Source organism: Nerophis lumbriciformis, linkage group LG12 (genome assembly GCF_033978685.3).
Source record: "Nerophis lumbriciformis linkage group LG12, RoL_Nlum_v2.1, whole genome shotgun sequence".
NCBI lineage: Eukaryota > Metazoa > Chordata > Actinopteri > Syngnathiformes > Syngnathidae > Nerophis > Nerophis lumbriciformis.
In genome coordinates this window covers 35,991,559-36,010,645 of record NC_084559.2, presented here as the reverse complement: position 1 = coordinate 36,010,645, position 19,087 = coordinate 35,991,559, and the positions used below count along the sequence as shown (strand labels likewise).

General features: G+C 39.2%; 1 protein-coding gene across 4 annotated transcripts in view; it reads right to left on the bottom strand.

The window, feature by feature from the left end:
• The window catches only part of pip5k1bb (phosphatidylinositol-4-phosphate 5-kinase, type I, beta b), an 88,632-nt gene that overhangs the window by 25,439 nt on the left and 44,106 nt on the right, over window positions 1-19,087 (bottom strand). For all 4 annotated transcript variants that reach the window (XM_061986515.1, XM_061986516.1, XM_061986518.1 and 1 more), the window contains 3 exons: window positions 16,438-16,737; window positions 443-645; window positions 128-211 (listed from right to left, as the gene is read on the bottom strand). In XM_061986515.1, the coding sequence (XP_061842499.1) occupies window positions 128-211; window positions 443-645; window positions 16,438-16,737 (587 nt within the window). The remainder of the gene's footprint in view (window positions 1-127; window positions 212-442; window positions 646-16,437; window positions 16,738-19,087) is intronic.

The window sequence follows — 19,087 nt, the reverse complement described above, 5'->3', positions numbered from 1 at the left end:
TAATGTCCACATTATACAGGTGGCTGCTGAAGACAAGGTTGATAACATCATTTTTATAGACAGGTGGCTGCAAACACAGGTTTGATTGTATTTGTACAAGATATTACAAATACAATAAGCACTGTACCTGTATGACTGTAGAATATCTATGATGCCAAGGAAGATGAGCAGCTTCTCTTCTTTGTGTGTTTTGGCCGGGATGCCACCCATGCTGAAGACATGGAGATTAGACAAGAGTTACTTCTTTCTGCACTATTCAAACACACGAAAGGCAGTGTTTGTAATAGACCTCTACTGTGTCCTGTGCAAGGTGGACCTACTCTTGTATAACTAAAGATTAAGGCTTAATAAGCAGTGTGTAGAATGTGTGTGTGTGTGTGTGTGTGTGTGTGTGTGTGTGTGTGTGTGTGTGTGTGTGTGTTCTCCATCTGAGACCACTCACGTGTCGTCTGTGGTGAGGGCTTCCGCAGCCTTGCCGTCCCCTTGGATGGACTCCAAGGCGGTAGAGTAGAGGACCCTCTGAGCCACAGGTCTGGCTCGGTCCCCCGCTGCCTGGCCCTGCTCGGGACCCTCTCTCTGATTCTGGTCCAGGACGTGGACACCCAGCAGCAAGCTGTAGTCCATGATTTTAAAACTCTCCAAAACCTACAAATAGATCAAGGTTTAGTGTACATGCATGATTGTACAAACCCCGTTTCCATATGAGTTGGGAAATTGTGTCAGATGTAAATATAAACGGAATACAATGATTTGCAAATTTTTCAAATTCAAATTTTCAACCCATATTCAGTTGAATATGCTACAAAGACAACATATTTGATGTTCAAACTGATAAACATTATTTTTTTTGCAAATAATCATTAACTTTATAATTTGATGCCAGCAACACGTGACAAAGAAGTTGGGAAAGGTAGCAATAAATACTGATAAAGTTGAGGAATGCTCATCAAACACTTATTTGGAACATCCCACAGGTGTGCAGGCTAATTGGGAACAGGTGGGTGCCATGATTGGGTATAAAAGTAGATTCCATGAAATGCTCAGTCATTCACAAACAAGGATGGGGCGAGGGTCACCACTTTGTCAACAAATGCGTGAGCAAATGGTTGAACAGTTTAAGAAAAACCTTTCTCAACCAGCTATTGCATGGAATTTAGGGATTTCACCATCTACGGTCCGTAATATCATCAAAGGGTTCAGAGAATCTGGAGAAATCACTGCACGTAAGCAGCTAAGCCCGTGACCTTCGATCCCTCAGGCTGTACTGTATCAACAAGCGACATCAGTGTGTAAAGGATATCACCACATGGGCTCAGGAACACTTCAGAAACCCACTGTCAGTAACTACAGTTGGTCGCTACATCTGTAAGTGCAAGTTAAAACTCTCCTACGCAAAGCGAAAACCGTTTATCAACAACACCCAGAAACACCGTCGGCTTCGCTGGGCCTGAGCTCATCTAAGATGAACTGATACAAAGTGGAAAAGTGTTCTGTGGTCTGTCGAGTCCACATTTCAAATTGTTTTTGGAAACTGTGGACGTCGTGTCCTCCGGACCAAAGAGGAAAAGAACCATCCGGATTGTTATAGGCGCAAAGTTGAAAAGCCAGCATCTGTGATGGTATGGGGGTGTATTAGTGCCCAAGACATGGGTAACTTACACATCTGTGAAGGCGCCATTAATGCTGAAAGGTACATACAGGTTTTGGAGCAACATATGTTGCCATCCAAGCAACGTTACCATGGATGCCCCTGATTATTTCAGCAAGACAATGCCAAGCCACGTGTTACATCAACGTGGCTTCATAGTAAAAGTCTCCCATTGAAAATGTGTGGCGCATTATGAAGCCTAAAATACCACAACGGAGACCCCGGACTGTTGAACAACTTAAGCTGTACATCAAGCAAGAATGGGAAAGAATTCCACCTGAGAAGCTTAAAAAATGTGTCTCCTCAGTTCCCAAACGTTTACTGAGTGTTGTTAAAAGGAAAGGCCATGTAACACAGTGGTGAACATGCCCTTTCCCAACTACTTTGGCACGTGTTGCAGCCATGAAATTCTAAGTTAATTATTATTTGCAAAAAATAAATAAAAGTTTATGAGTTTGAACATCAAATATCTTGTCTTTGTAGTGCATTCAACTGAATATGGGTTGAAAAGGATTTGCAAATCATTGTATTCCGTTTATATTTACATCTAACACAATTTCCCAACTCATATGGAAACGGGGTTTGTAGAATGCACAGAACAACATGCTATTCCCAAAACAGGCATAATTATGCGCACCCTTTAATCCATCACCTCAAAGGCTGGAGGAGGAAGTTTCTGTTCAAACCGGAATTCCAGCAAAATAAACAAGGTGTTTCTCCACAAAGTGTTACACATTGACCCGTGTGAGGAGCCTTTCACCCAGTTCCCAAAGTCTCTCGACATCTTGTCTCCTACTGGCTGGCTTGAGGAGCTAAAATAGAGCAAGCATTGAGCAAAACGTGAAGTAGGGGAGAGGCTGAGGTTTGACCCGTAAACTGTGATGACGGTAACCAGGTATAGTTGTCGTCATCACAGTGAGGCTGCTGACCTAGTTTATAGCCAAAGGGAAGGTACTGTTATGGTTGATAACAATCAATCTGTTTGCAAGAAGAGAAGGTCATTTGTAGGCCTGTATGAGGAAGTTCGAGAAAAAAAAAATTGCGGAACAATTTTTTTGTTATCTTGGTCATTCACACTTTCTTTGTCAACACCCTCTGTTTGCTCAATGACTCAAAGAAGTCATACCACAGAATCTTAAAGAAGTGTTTGTCCATTGAGGCCAGCATACAGAATTCTAATATTCGTGTTGTGTTGCAGGACAACAACAGGAGCGCGAAGATGGCATCTACAACACATTGTTGACGTGCAAGTCACACACTGCATATGCAAACACCAAACCACAAAAAAAAAAATAACACCGGCGCTTTTGTTTAAGCTTTGCCTTTTTCCATAACAAGGATTTGCATCCCTTCACTCAAACACCCACAGTCTATTCAAACAGCGGCCATGTTGACCAACAACGCGCGCACACACACACAAGCCTGCCTACGTAGGGGCATCATGTTGCCCCGGTCTTGACTTTCCCAGGCTCATAATCTGGAATAGCACAAAGAAAACTACTGTGTTTGCTTGTTTTGCAAAGCTAAAAAAAAAGAAAGCTGAAAACATAAACTAGGTTAATATGTGTGGGGACAGAATTCTAGGTTCTGGCTATAAATAAAAACACTATGACGCAAGTAAATATTTGGCTACAGCATTAAAGCAATGATATGTAGCAACATGACCTCAAAAAAACATGCAGTTGATGTACTTCTGTCATTTCCATAGCAACCAAGTGTAACTATAAGAACACCCTGACAGAGTTGAGCACCCAGGCACCTAACTCAATGACTAGTGGGTCTTTTAAGGCACAGTGTCAAACTCAAGGCCCGGGGGCCAGATGTGGCTCGCCACTTCATTTTATGTGCCCCTCGAAAGCCTGGAAATAATATGTATCAATAAAGTACTGTAACTTTTCTTACTAAATGTATTCTTTCTATTTTGGGAGAAAAAAAATATACGTACTCCATGTAATGGCAAATTATGTTAACTTAAAAATTGTCTAATTATGCAAACATATATTATCAAACATTCAAACCATTTTTTATATAGAAATAAATAATAATGATATCAAAGCAAGTTATGCATCAAATTGTGCAATGTAAAAGTAGCAATAGATTTCATGGTAAAATTGTGAAATTTACTGTGGTTTTTACAGCATTTTTCTCTAAATGAAAAAAACTATTTTTTTTTTACTGTAATAAACTGTGGTGCTGTTTTGGCATTTACAGTAATACACCGAAAAATCTACAGTTGATGGTTTGCGGTAAAAACAACAACAACTGGCAGCTCAGGTGCCAAAATTTTACTGTAAAATTGTTTTGTTTTTTATTTACAGTAAAACAAAACGAAAGTAAATTTTACAGTAAAATTCTGGCAACTGAGCTGCCTTTTTATACCGTAACAACAGCAGTACTGTTTTTCCATTTACAGTAATATACACTACATTTTGAAATGAAATTATTGCAACTTACCACATTTTTTTTACATTTTAGTTGAAAAAAAATCTACTACTAAAATGCCTAAAAAAATTGTGTAATAATAGTATTCACTGTTAGAAGCGGCCTTCTGAGGCCAAACATAACTGCGATGTGGCCCTCAGTGAAAACGACTTTGACACCTCTGTCTTAAGGCATCGGGTAGTGAAGTTTACATAAAGGGATGTAATTATGATTTTTTTTTTTCCTACATTTAAAACCCTTCCTTGTGGTCTACATAACATGTAATGGTGGTTATTGGTGAAAATTTTGCATAGATTTTATTTTACAAACCATCTTCAAGCCGCTTTCTTCCATATCGAGTCTACTAACAGATATAAGTTAGAACAATACGCTAGTTTTTTATTAGAAACGGCAGCAGTGGAGGATTTTAGGATGTACAGTATGCGCATGTACGAGCGAGTCTGCCCAACAAGAGAATCGAGAAAACTAATTAACTTATTCACTACAATCTTGGACTAAAACTGAAAAAAATGGCAGACCTGCGCAAAACACTTGGGGTAAACTTTTACCATATATGGAGATATCATCGGACGTAATTACGGCGAAATACGTCATAAAGTCTTGAATTCCAAATGGCTTGTTTGGAAGAAGGCACAATTCTTTTAAATACATATCTGCCATGCCTCCTTATTTTGATTTCAATTGTTCAGGAATTATGGGGACTCCAAATACACAAAAACGGGTACAAACCGGAAAGAAAGGAGCATTATAAAGCCCCTTTAAAAGTTTTATCACACAACTTAGCAAACTGTCACACACAACCGCCCTAAATCTCACGATCATCCGGGTCACGGCACCAATAAACAGTGGTCACCCATTGTAGTCCAGCCCTGCAAAAGCCTGGGCTCAAATCCAAGACCCCTCTAACTATGAGTCGAGCAATCGGGTATAGTGATGTTTACCTCTAACGTTCTTGCGCACAGCTAAGCTAGGTAGCATCCGCTTACTATCACTTTCTTTGAGTAGTCTTTAAAATTAGTGGACCAACCAGGAACCCTGACATGTTATATCAGCACTTGACTAACGCTAATGTTGTGATGAAGCAGACAAAAAGTATTGCTGATAGCAATTTTAATGGTTCTATGAAAAATAGCTTTCAGAAGATAATTTGAACATAACTGGTCATTATCCATCCTTTTCAGGCCAAATGATTCTATACTTCTTGAACGTTTTTAGGCTGATCCAAACAATGAGTGGATATGAATAAATTGCTGACATTCTTCAAGTCTCACGTAACTGTCTGAAATTCCAAACGGCTCGTTTGGAAGGAGGCAAGATTGTTTTATAAATATCTCCGCCATGCCTCCATGATTTGATTTTAGCCTTCCGGGACTTATGGGGATTCCAAATACACACAAAACAGGTACCAACATGTATGAAAAGTTGTTTTTTCATAATGGAGCCCCTTTAAGAAATTTTGCACGGAACTTAGCTAACTAGCATCCATACCTCATGATCATCCGGGTCACGGCACCAATGAACTGCGGTCATTATGCTTTTTTTTTATTAGGCCAAATGATTCCATCCTTCTTGAAATGTTTTATTACTAGAACAAGAAAGGCTGATCCAAACAATTAGGAGTGGATATGAGTACATTTCTGACATTCTTAAAGTCTCATGTAACTAAGTCACTAAAGTCTCAAATTCCAAACGGCTCGTTTGGAAGAAGGCAAGATTGTTTAATAAATATCTCCACCATGCCTCCATGGTTTGATTTTAGATTTCCAGGACTTATGGGGATCCCACATACACAAAAACAGGTACCAACATGTATGAGAAGTTGGATTTGCATAATAGAGCCCCTTTAAAAATGTTATCACACAACTTAGCTAACTGGCATCCATACCTCACGATCATCCGGGTCACGGCACCAACAAACTGCGGTCATTATCCATCCTTTTATTAGGCCAAATGATTCCATAATTCTTGAAAGGTTTTAATACTGGAAAAAGAAAGGCTGATCCAAACAATAAGGAGTGGTTATGAATACATTGCTGACATTCTTAAAGTCTCATGTAACGGAGTCACTAATGTCTCAAATTCGAAACGGCTCGTTGGGAAGAAGGCAAGATTGTTTAATAAATATCACCGCCATGCATCCATGGTTTGATTTTAGCGTTCTGGGACTTATGGGGATCCCAAATACACAAAAACAGGTACCAACATGTAAGAAAATTTGTTTTTGCATAATAGACAGAAAAAACTTTTTCCACACAACTTAGCTACCTGGCATCCATCACACACATCTCCCAAACTCTCATGATCATCAGGGTCAAGGCACCAACGAACTGCGTTCATGATGCACCTTTTCATTGGGCCAAATTATTCCTTTTTTTTTTTTTAAGTGTTTTTAATACTATAAGAATGAAGGCTTATCCAAACAGTAAGGAGTGGGTATGAATACATTTATGACATTCTTAAAGTTTCACTGGGTCTGGAGCCAACGTGGCCTATCTGAAGCCACGGATATGAGAATGTGCTGACACCATGCGCAGATACAATCCCTGGAACGTGTCTGCAAAATACAGATATTCATTATTCATCAGATTTGGGACTCGGCGTTGAAACGCGCCTCTAGTTCAGTGGAAGCACACACAATTTGATATCCTAGACAAGGCAAAACGCGATTGTGTTTTCTCAAATGATAAATGAAAGTGCAATTTCTTTTGTGGAGCAGATATAGTTTGACCCCATTAAAAAGTTTATGCGGGATACAAGTACTGCAAACAATAATGGTTTATAATGACATAAATAGTATAGTAAAATGATGAATAGGATTTTAGCCACAGGAGTAAACACATTTAAAGGGAATGTTAATTACAATTACTGTTCACTTTAAGTAGATCAATCTACTTGCATTGAAGCATAATTTGTCCTTAAACTCAATGACTGTACAATTAAATTCAATATGAATTATTAATGCATTGTTTTGGCAATAGGAAACTATCAAGGGGCTGCACAGTAATGTAGAAGAGACTTAAAAGGAGGAAAGAAGCATGGTTATCCGTACATATGGTAGAAATATCAGCTCATTTGTGAACAATTGGCTCACATAATATTTCCCGACATACAATTCCATGGACAACAGAGTCCTCTCCTCTCCTGGTTTCTTGCACTCCCCTCGCCCCCTCGTTGCTAGGCGGCCGCTGACCTCCCCACTCTGTTTTGGTCGGCAGCCTCTCCTGGGCTGACGGGGTGAGCTGCTTACTCATGGAAATGGACACACACATTCTGCTTAGAGGGCATTTTGCTTCCCGCTCAGGAGGCGAGAACAGGAAGCGGTGAAAACAACAAAACCGTGGCCAGCCTGTGAGAGCTGCTGGCCTCGTATGTATACTGTACTGTAATAAATACAGTACATGTATAGCTAGTAAGACAGTATATGCTCATCAACATACACTTGTGAGATATCAACACCTGCATAATTGTGTGAATGCCCAAGCATATAAGATTCTACACCAAAATAACTACCGGTAGTATTATTCCGTCCCACACTTTTCAACCGATCTGAACCGTTCAAAAGTCAAAACGTTCGGGCCGACCGGGAATCGTGAGCGCCCCACAAAATGTTTTTTTAAATATCCCAGATTACCCAGAATTCCCAGTTTTCTGGGTCATTTTTACCATTAAAAATTAATGGGCCATTTTTTGAACCTGCACAATTCCCACATTTCTCAACCGATTCAAACAGTTCCACCATCTACTCATCTCACCTAGGACAATCAAACTACCAAGTTCCCAAAAATTCCAGGAATTCCCGCTTTTCCAAAACCCTATTTTCACCTCATGCTGGAAAGTTTTCTCAGGCCGCATTTTTCAGCCGTTTTTGACCATGCCACCTTCAAAACATTCTTCTTAGTTGGGACAACATCATCACTATTTTTATTTTCGTACAAATTTCTGGTTTTCCCGAAATTCCAGGAATTCCAAAATACCCATTCTCAATTCAAACTGTTACGTCAACATTTTTCAACCGATTCCAAAAATTCCAACACCAACCCAATTGTGCTAGAAATTCACAATTTACCCGAAATGTTCACATTTTCAAAAAATTCCCATTCAAATGAATGAACATATTCATAGTCTACAATGCCATAAATTCTCAAAATTTTACGCATTTTTTAAACCCGATTCCGACCTTTAAACCATCCGCTACTCTTTCAATATATCGAATGCAATACATGTTTTCCCTTTCCAGAAATCCCGGAATAACCAGGAATTCTCCCCCATTGAAAATGAATGGGCAAAATACAAACCACTCCATATCCCACAAAAATCATCCGATTCGAAACCGTTCCAACATACACACCACTCACCCTGGATATTCAAACATTTCAGTTTTGCTCACGCGGTTCAGCGACTTGCGCACATGGGCATTCACACGTCATTCCTACCGTCCATCCATCTTCTACTAATCGCAAATTTTAGTCTGTAATACAAATCCTGCTTTGACAAATATGATAGGTCTTAGACAACTAAAATGTACTGCAACTCATTCTGCATCCTCCAATAGTTTGATACTATACGTGCACCATGAAATGGAAAGTTTATGTATTTCGGATTTGACACATTACATTATGTTTTCCCATTCCATTACTAAAAATACACTAGAAATGCAAAGTCAGACATCTACAATGTTTTCCATTGTTAAAGATACTACAGTCTCTACTAGATTGTCACTCTTAATTGGACAAGCGGTAGAAAATTGATGCATGATAGATGAATCCAGAAAAAAAGTAAGTTTATAACATCATTATAATTAAGGAAAATAGATAGCATCTATACTATCTGAACATGATCCAAGACTACGTTCACAATGCAGGGTAGGATATCCAAATCAGATTTTTTTGTCAAATCCAATCTTTTTATGTAATCTGTTACACATTACAAAAAAGTGCAATGTCTAATGTGAATGCAAACCGACCCGCATGCAGACATGTCATGATGTCACATGTGCTGCAGTTTCGGAAGTAAACATGGCTCCACTTCTAGTAAGTCTCAGTCCTGCCGCATTTGTGGCGATTTCAAGGATTTTGTGCAATAAAGTGAACATATTCTGAACCAACTTTTTGCCCGTAGAAGATAAAGAAGGAAGAGAGAAAGCATTTTTGGCTCTTGCATGTCTGCTCCTAAAACTGTGTGGGTGAGTAGTTGGAGGTCCTAAAACATATTTTTGCCTGTGTTCTGCGAATTTGTCAAGTATTTATTTTGAAACTGTCTATTTTGGAGAAGAATAATGACGCTTATCGCTTTTTGATGACGTATTGGTCGGATGAACTCGACCTGATCGTTCAGACTGCAGTTGCATCGGATACCTATCTGATTTGAATCGACATACAAAAGAGGCCTGGGTTCGATTTGAAAAAATTGGAGATGTACTGTTCACATTGACATGAAAAAAATCTGATACAGGTCACATATGGGCACGAAAAAAAATCACAATTGATCCGCATTATGAACAGGGCCCAAATGTCAAAAGTCAAAAGTTAATTTAACATAGTGTTTGTTTATCTGTAAAACTCGCAGTTTTTTCATTTCTGTCCAAGAAACAGGTCATAGCTTTAGTACCACACATTCATCAAGTTGGTCAACTGTAAATGTATTTATTTGTCAAATGGTAAAAGTACAACTACAATCTACGGTTCAGGCGTCCCTCGACACATTGCGATTCAAATATTGCAGCTTCACTATATTGCAGATTTTTTAAAAGCATATTCTACAAATTATTGGCCTAAATTAAGTGAAGTGTAATTATGTATTATTTTCTATTATGTTGTGACGATTGATAAAGATGTATTCCAAGCGGTACTTCCGTTTCCGGGTTTAGGGTAAACACCAACAACAACACGGCGGTATCTTCAACAAGACAATCAAGTTGAACAACTTTTGGCAGAACAGCTTTTTGATGCACTTCATCTTCAACTCCTGCCTCATCAATAACATCTCCACATTGATGAGCCTTTTGCGTGAACATTGTCAGAAGACAAAAACGGGAGACAACCCAGGACTCCATGGGACTCGGCGCGCCACTTAGTGCGATGTGGAATGATACAGCGGGACACGCAATGCTAACAAAACAGAATGCTAACAACAAGGCTAATGGTCGTAGCTGCAACTGTCAAGTTGGCCAACGTTTGGCACTCACGCCAGTGATTTCAGCACATGAAAGCCCCATTTTAAACCTAGAGGACTTACCAAGGATGTGACAAAGTACAAGATGTCCCATCCCAAAAAATGTTACATCATTGCTAGATAATTGCTTTTAAAAATGATGTCATTTTTTTGGGACACCCTGTATTTTCATGTAGTGGCCATGTTATAATGGCCGGGTGACAGCCATAGCAATGACACTTGGGAGGATTCTCTGAGCTACTAGTGAGTACTGTAATCTACAGTGGAACGCACTACAGGCTACTATTATGAGTGAAACAATGTAAAGGTGACTTTGTTGATAACATTTAGACAGTTTTTTTAATGCTCTATGAAAATATACAATGTATTAAAGCCCCCCTTAAGAACTTTCAGTTTTGGTTGATTTTAGCGGCACCAGTGAACCAAAGGGGTAGTGTTTTGCCTGAAGGAAGACCACATTTTCCACGAGGACCAGCGCAGGGTGTCTTAAATCGTCAACAACTACTGTCGCATACATACAAACTGACACGATAATACCACAATGATTCAGTATGACTTATCTTTCCACAGTCGTAACCTACATATTTTACTCAAACTTTATATTTGCAGTTTGCAGTCATCGCATTGTTTTTTCTTTTATGCAGTACTTTTGAGTTTGTTGGTCATGTCAGTGTGGAACTGCAAACTATCAAGCAGGTGGTTTTTTAATGCTATCACGCAAATTTCTGAAAGCCAGCATTAGCATTTTGATGTGAGCATCGAAAATCACTTACTAGTTTAGCAGGAACAGAGCCAAAGCAGCATAAGAGTTGTTGAATACAAACAACTTATGGGAAAATATGCACTCTTTCTGCATTCTTCAAACACGGTGGACGAAGAGAAAACACAGACGCTATTTCTAGCAACGTACTTACCACATGAAATAAATGCAGTTTACACTACAGTGACATTACCATACAAAAATACATTGTTTATGGCTGATTTACTGCAACAAAAGCTAATCAGAAGTGCTAATAACAAATATTATCAACCATTCATCCATTTTCTACCGCTTGTCCCTTTCAGGGTCGCGGGGGGTTGCTGGAGCCTATCTCAGCTGCATTTGGGCGGAAGGCGGTGTACACCCTGGACACAAATATTATAGAAGCGAATATTATTTTTTACATCCATAGCAGTCATCTTCAAAACAAACTCGGCGGTAGTGAGAATACTCAGAGTATCTGAGTTGGAAATCCAACCACGAAGGGAATTCCAGTTGAAATTCTGACTAGGAACATGGAATATCTGACTTCCCAATACAAATAAAACGCTTGCACGTAGGCGTTTGCATCTACTTCCGTCTTATTAACGAATAGGGGAAAGGGGAGTGACGTATGCCGTAAAGTAAGTCAGCACATTTGTAGTTTTTTGTGTGGCAGGTTTCCTGCCACCGTCCGTCAAGATTGCTAAGTGCCACTAAAAGCGATACAGACCCACTCCGGCCATGACAGAGGTGTCATTCAACTATTTGTAAGTCGATGCATCATCTCAAAAGTTACGAAAATATTTTATGAAGGTTGAAAAGTTACTTAGTGCTGCTTTAAGAATATTCCTACTTGCAGAAATTGGTCTACCACAGTCATCCCTGGGACCAATTAGTTGCGATAAATGAGGTACGACTACAACAGTGTTTACATTGACTGTATTGTATAACAGATGTCCGGGTGGGATATATTTTGGTCATTGGCGACCATTAATTATTAGCTTTGTTTTTCAAGGGCAGTATTTTTTTATACAGCTCAATATTTTTTTATACAACTCTTGACTTAAATGGATTGATCAGATGGTGTACAAAATGTGCATGACACATCTGATGCATCTGGGTGGCTACCAGCCGTGTGTGTGTGTGTGCGTGTGTGCGTGGAAGGCTGATAGCATGTCAGGTTAAGCTTTAAGAAAACACTGACTCAGCAGTATGGGAGGATGTCATCCTGGCTTGAAAACATTCTAAAGAAAATAAAGAACGTGGACAAAGTCAGCATGACAGTTAATGATCCATGGGAAAATCATAAGCTTAAGGAGTCGTCTTACAACAGTCGTATACATTTTGACCAACACACAAGACCTTGGTTGACTCCCAAGGTTGTTTGACTTAATAGGTGGGAAGGAAACCGTGGCTTCACACCTGTTTGCACACAAATCCTAGGGAACAACAACAATGAGGGGATTGTCTGTTACCTGACATATAAACCACATTTACACAGCACTGTACCTTAGTGCAAACTCTACTTAGTTTTGTCACTCATTTCTAATGAAAATGTGAAAATCTATGTCATGCAATGGAGTAAAATGCATTCATTAGAATATAAACGAGGAACAACAGGTTAGAAATTGTCATCGTAATAACAACATGAATCATACCCTGCCCTAATTGTGTGTTAAAGTGCATTTTCATTTGGTGTCGTTTAACTGGAAAGGTCACAGGAAATTGGCAGTAGTGTAGTGTAGTGTGTATTCCTGACATCCAATTAATAATGAATAATAATTGGATGTGCAATTCCTAGTTGTGATGCTGTTGCAAGTTAGTGCTTAAAAATGTTTGCTATTCTTCCCAGACTACACGCGGATATAAAAAGGAACCATGCTGTTTCAGACAATTAAGCAGCCCCTAAAATCAGTTAAAGGCCGAATCACCGTTGCGCATGTCAAATTAAAGTACCTATTAAACTTTAATCAACACCCACACACATACTGTATCGTAGCTTCACCTGGCCTACGCACAGAGGAATGCACGGCTATGAACTGACCCCCGTGTCTCTCACGCTACCATGTCTGCCGAGATGTAATTGGTGAAACAAAGCAAATAACTCAGGACAAAACTATGTTCTGAGACTGAACCCACAGTGACTTCCCAATCACATAAGCCTAAATAAAACAAATCTAAAACTAAAAGTGATAGCTCAGTGGAACGCCATTAAGGCAAAACAATCCTAATCATTGACTGTTTTGGTGGAGAAAACAGAACAAAACCTAGATATAGTAGTAATGCATGTTGCCAACTGCCCAAAAAGAAAACTTTTTTCACCACAGCTCCACCTGCTGGTTATGATGGATCAGTGTCCCAATGCAAGCAGACTGATGACTATCGAAAGCGAAAGTGACATTATATTTACTTGATCTGGACTTTTATCAATAAAATGTTTCCTTGGCACAGGCATCAGTCCGTTTTCACAGTGCTTGCATAATATTTCTAATCTCAATCTCACCTCACCATTTTAAACTAGCTGGAGGTAATACCTATTTTGAATAATAGATTTGCAATACAATCATTAAGACATGAATAAAATATGAAGAACAAGTTATGAAAAGCTAAAAAAGAAACAACTAGTTCAAGCTTGTTCTTTTTACATACCTAGCATTGACTTTTGCACAATTGCTTTTAAAGGGGAACTGCACTTTTTTGGGGGGGAATTTTGCCTATCATTAGCAATCCTTAAGTGAGACAAGTACACACGTTTTTCTTTTTTTATGCAGTCTAACTCAAACGCAAGCAAGTCAGCTAACAATGGACTCAATTAGAGTCTCTGTAGTCCGCCTATTAATCTCTCAAAAAACCTCCATCAAGGTTTTATATACACACTCTCAGTATGCAGTAAGAGGCACGTTCATATTAACATGTAATATTTCCGTATTTTTGCTCATTAATTTCAGAGATGCACCACAACATTTGCTTTTTCCCGTCAACAACACTGACGAATCCTCATGCAGACTTCATGAAACAACAAACATAATAAATCAAACACTTACTGCACAAAGTCTGCTCTTTCTGACCAATGTGACGCTCATATATTCCTCTTCGGATGAAGAATTAATCACAGTCCTCAAAAGGCAAAAAAGAAAAAAATTGGGGGTGCAAAACAATTGTCTTTTCGTGTCTTTCTTGCCATCTCAAGGCCTGAGTTGGCTGTCAAAGTTGACCAACTTCTTGGTTTATGGCCACAACCTTATACTATCCAGATGAGAGGAATGATTTATAATTTAGAATTAACTTTCACAAGCGAACAGGTAACTCAGCAGCTCACCGGCTGATGATGTCAATATACCAGCATAGACTAGTTACATCTCTGCACTTATAATAATAAAATCGCTGATAATTGGTTAATATTCAGGTCACAAAATGCGAATGGAGTATATTGTTGGCGCTTTTTTACTGGGTTTCATGCAATAGAGGAGCTCCCATTGATTATATTGTTAGCTGACTAAGTCCATTTACGCATTAGACTGCATTAAAAAAAAAAAACATGCATCTTGTCTCTCATAAGGATTGTGAATGATAGGCAAAATTTCAAAAAAGTACAGTTCCCCCTTTAAAGTTTGAATACAGATTTTTGATTTTATCAGAGGTGGGTAGTAACGCGCTACATTTACTCCGTTACATCTACTTGAGTAACTTTTGGGATAAATTGTACTTCTAAGAGTAGTTTTAATGCAACTTACTTTTACTTTTACTTGCGTATATTTATAGAGAAGAAACGCTACTTTTACTCCGCTACTTTTATCTACATTCAGCTCGCTACTCGCTACTAATTTTTATCGATCTGTTAATGCACGCTTTGTTTGTTTTGGTCTGTCAGACAGACCTTCAAAGTGCCTGCGTTACTGGTGACGTTTCACTCCGTTCCACCAATAAAATGCAGTCACTAGTGACGTTTGACTCCGTTCCACCAATCAGATGCAGTCACTGGTGACGTTGGACCAATCAAACAGAGCCAGGCGGTCACATGACCTGACTTAAACAAGTTGAAAAACTTATTGGGGTGTTACCATTTAGTGGTCAATTGTACGGAATATGTACTGTACTGTGTAATCTACTAATAAAAGTTTCAATCAATCAATCAAAAGTGTGAAGGAAAAAAGACACTTTTTTATTTCAAACGTACATCCCGTCACAAGCCTAAAGACTGACTGCACAGTTCCTGTCTTCACAATAAAAGTGCCGCTCCATCGCGCCTGCGCTTTCAAAATAAGAGTCTCCGAAAGCCAGCGCAAACAAGCTAGCAAGCTACGGAATTTGCCGCCAATGTATTTCTTGTAAAGTGTGTGAAAACGAATATGGAAGCTGGACAAATAAGATACCAAAAACCAACCACTTTCATGTGGTATTAGACAGAAAGGAGGAACTTTTTTTCTCCTGCATTTGAAAATGTGGACGTTAAGCACTGCTGTCTGATTACAATCAATGCAAGTCATCAGAATCAGGTAATACACCAACTTATATTCTTGTCAACATGAAAGAAAGGAATCTATATGTGTTAAACATGCATGTATATTCATTAAAACACCTTTAACATGTAAACAAAAACGGCAAAATAAATAAATATAAATGATATACTGTATATATCAATGTATGTGTATATATATATATATATATATATATATATATATATATATATATATATATATATATATATATATATATATATATATGATATGTGTGTGTATGTTACTCATCAGTTACTCAGTACTTGAGTAGTTTTTTCACAACATACTTTTTACTTTTACTCAAGTAAATATTTGGGTGACTACTCATTACTTTTACTTGAGTAATAAATCTATAAAGTAACAGTACTCTTACTTGAGTACAATTTCTGGCTACTCTACCCACCTCTGGATTTTATTCTATATAGTGCAAAAGCAAACCAATAATTCAGGTGTCGCTGCTTAAGAAAGTTCCAAATTTGGCTAATCAAATTGTCCGCTGCTGCTTTAGAAAGAGATAATCGGGTGTTGAGGTAAAAAAAGACAAGGTATGTATTATGTGCCCTGTGAATACCAAGCCCCATTCCGGAAATATCCTTTCGGGCTTTTATTTTCTCAAATGTATTTATATATTGCGTTCAATTAAGTTAACTTTTTTTAAAGAGGATATCAAACTTTAAATTGTATTTAAACCATGTTTTCCATGTGGCATTAACTCGTCCCACTGCATGAATTTTATACTTTTGTTCCCACAGGCAGCAACGGGATAAGATGTCACCAGACTGATCAAATGTCGTGAAAGCAGGAAGGAATGGCATTTTACCAGAAGTTACTTGTCTTGGAAGGAATTCTCATCGAGATGATGATAAAAAAATCATCTGATACCCAGGTCAACATTCCTTCCACTGTGGCATTTCACTTAAGGGCCTTTCACCTACCCGGCAGTCTCTCTGCAGAGTCTTCATCAGGTTGTTGTACGTTTCTGTGTCAAAGTAAAGCCCTTCTTCGTGCAAGTCCTCGAAATCCAGATCTTTGAAGGTGGGACACGCCTTCTCTCTCTCCTTCCTGGACGCTCGTCTCTTGTACGTGGATCCTTTCAGATCGTATTTGTGGTGCATTTTAACGGAGCGAGGCAGCACGTTGTTCATCACCACCAGTCGGATGTTGATGCCTCCTGACTGGATACAGTACAGTCCATAAAATTTGGGGAGTAAGGTGCGTGGGTTCTGGTTCAGGTTCTGGGAGGCAAAAGACACCAGGAAAGATTACAGTAAAAGCAACAGAAAGCAATAAATGTACAAAATGTACATTTAATCATGTCTTGAAATAAATATTGTCTCATCTTAGAAAATAATATAAATGTATATAATAAATATGTGGCCAAAAGGAACATTAGTACCAGAGCTAACATTACCTACTAAATAGGTAGGTTTTACTTATACAAAGATTATCTATCTATCCGGGGTTTTTTTCCCGCTTATCTGGGTCCTCCACCCTGTGGAGGAAACTTCTTTCGGCCACTTGTATTCAAGATTATGCTCTTTCGGTACTACTCAGAGCTCCTGACCATAGGTGAGGGTAGGAACATATATCTACCCTGCCGGCTCAGCGCTCACTTTACCAGTCTCACTAGCACTCTAAAGTAGACCTTCCTAGAGAGGCTGAGGAGTGTGATCCCCTTGTAGTTACAACACACCCTCCTATAATAATAATAATAACTAGAAAATTCCCGCTGAAATTTTGATGGGCCTGCTATCTGTGCCCTGGACCTCTGGCCGGGGTCGTCGGAAGCCGAAGTACTTTTAAGATGGTGCCGAGTGTCTGAATCCGAGTGTTTAATGTGTAACTGTACAAAATGAGCTACACAGCTAGCCTAAAATGTTAGCATGCTTACATTAAAATGCTAACATTTAGAATGTGTGCAAACGTTAATGATAACAGTTAGCATGTTTCAAATATTAAGTTATATGACTCTCGAAAAAAGTGTAAAAATAGATGAAATACTTAGCTTGCTTAAGTTAAATTGCCAGCATGTTATCGTTTGCTTGATAACAGTTAACAAATGTCACATACCAAGTTATATGACTATAGTGTCAACGGTTGCAAAACTAGCTCAAAAAGTTAACATGCTGATGTTAGCATGTCAGCAAGCTAACGTGAGCATGCTCACAGTTAACTTGTGTCACATACCAAGTTATATGGCTCTAAGAATCAGAATCAGAATCAGCTTTATTGTCATTACGCAAAGTAACGAGATTGAGGCCATTCCATACAGTGCGATGTGTGCATGCTAGAAAAACAATGTGCAAATATATAGAAATATAAAAAATGTAGAAGTGCAATGAATATGGTGTGAAATGAATATATACATGAAAAAACAAAACAAAAACAGGGTGGTTGGTGTATGGCTGGGGAATTATAGTAAAAAGTGTAGAATTAGCTTAAAAAGTTAGCACTTAAATGATAGCGTGCTAATAATGATGATAATAATAATAATAATGGATGTGTATGGCACTTTTTTCTCGTGACTCAAAGCGCGTGACACCAAGAAAAAATAATAAACTCAATATCCGCACATTGATGGTGGTAAGCTACATTTATAGCCAGAGCTGCCTCAGCCTAGAAAACATCGCTGCCAATTTGCAGTTTCTCGACCACCACCAAACATTCATACACCAGTCTGGTGTATGAATGTGCCCAAGGACAGAACAGCAGTGACTAGGGTGGCGAAACCTGTCAAGTTTCCCTTCCTGAAAAGGAGGATTTACTTCCCAGTCTGCCAATTCAGAGATACTGTTATTGACTTCCACGCAATGTTGAAGAGACGCGTCAACCAAGATAGTCCAACAACATCCTGGACTCACAAAACCAAAATTCATTCACCCTCGGTGCTTTGCCACTGAGGTTTTTGACTACCTCAGCAACTTCAGTCACGGTGGCAGGCATGCCCGTGTTCGTATCCTCGGCCTCCTGTGCTACTCTACGGAAGGTATATGGTTGAAAAGGGCCTCGAAGGTGTGGACTGGACACTGCTTTCCTTTCTGAGGTGTCAGCCGGTTTGCCAGAACCACTTCAAAGGCCAAAGTCGTGCTCCATTGCTTCCCACACAACCACATAAGTGTATTCTTCAACTACTGCCAAAGCTGCATGCCATCTAGCCTGTCTGTACCAGTCAGCTGCTTCCAGAGTCCCACAAGCCATCCATGCTCAGTAAGACTTCTTTAGCTTTACGTCCTCCCTAACCTCTGGTGTCCACCATCAGGTTCGAGGATTGCCACCACGACTGGCACCGACCACCTCGCGAGTCGCAACCACAGCTCTGATTGCCACCTCAGCAATGAAGGCCACAGAATATTGCGCATTCGGACTCAATAACCTCGGCCTTCCCTGGGATGCAGGCAAAAAGCTTTACGGAGGGTTCAAGTTGAAAACTTGAACAGTAAACTCAGCCAAATGTTCTCAGCACACCCTGACGACACACATACAGTAGGTCTACCAGGTTTGTACGACATCCTCCCCCGTCACCTTATTCAACTCATCACCAGGTCGTAATCAGTTGACAGTTCAGCCTGTCTTTACTTGTATACC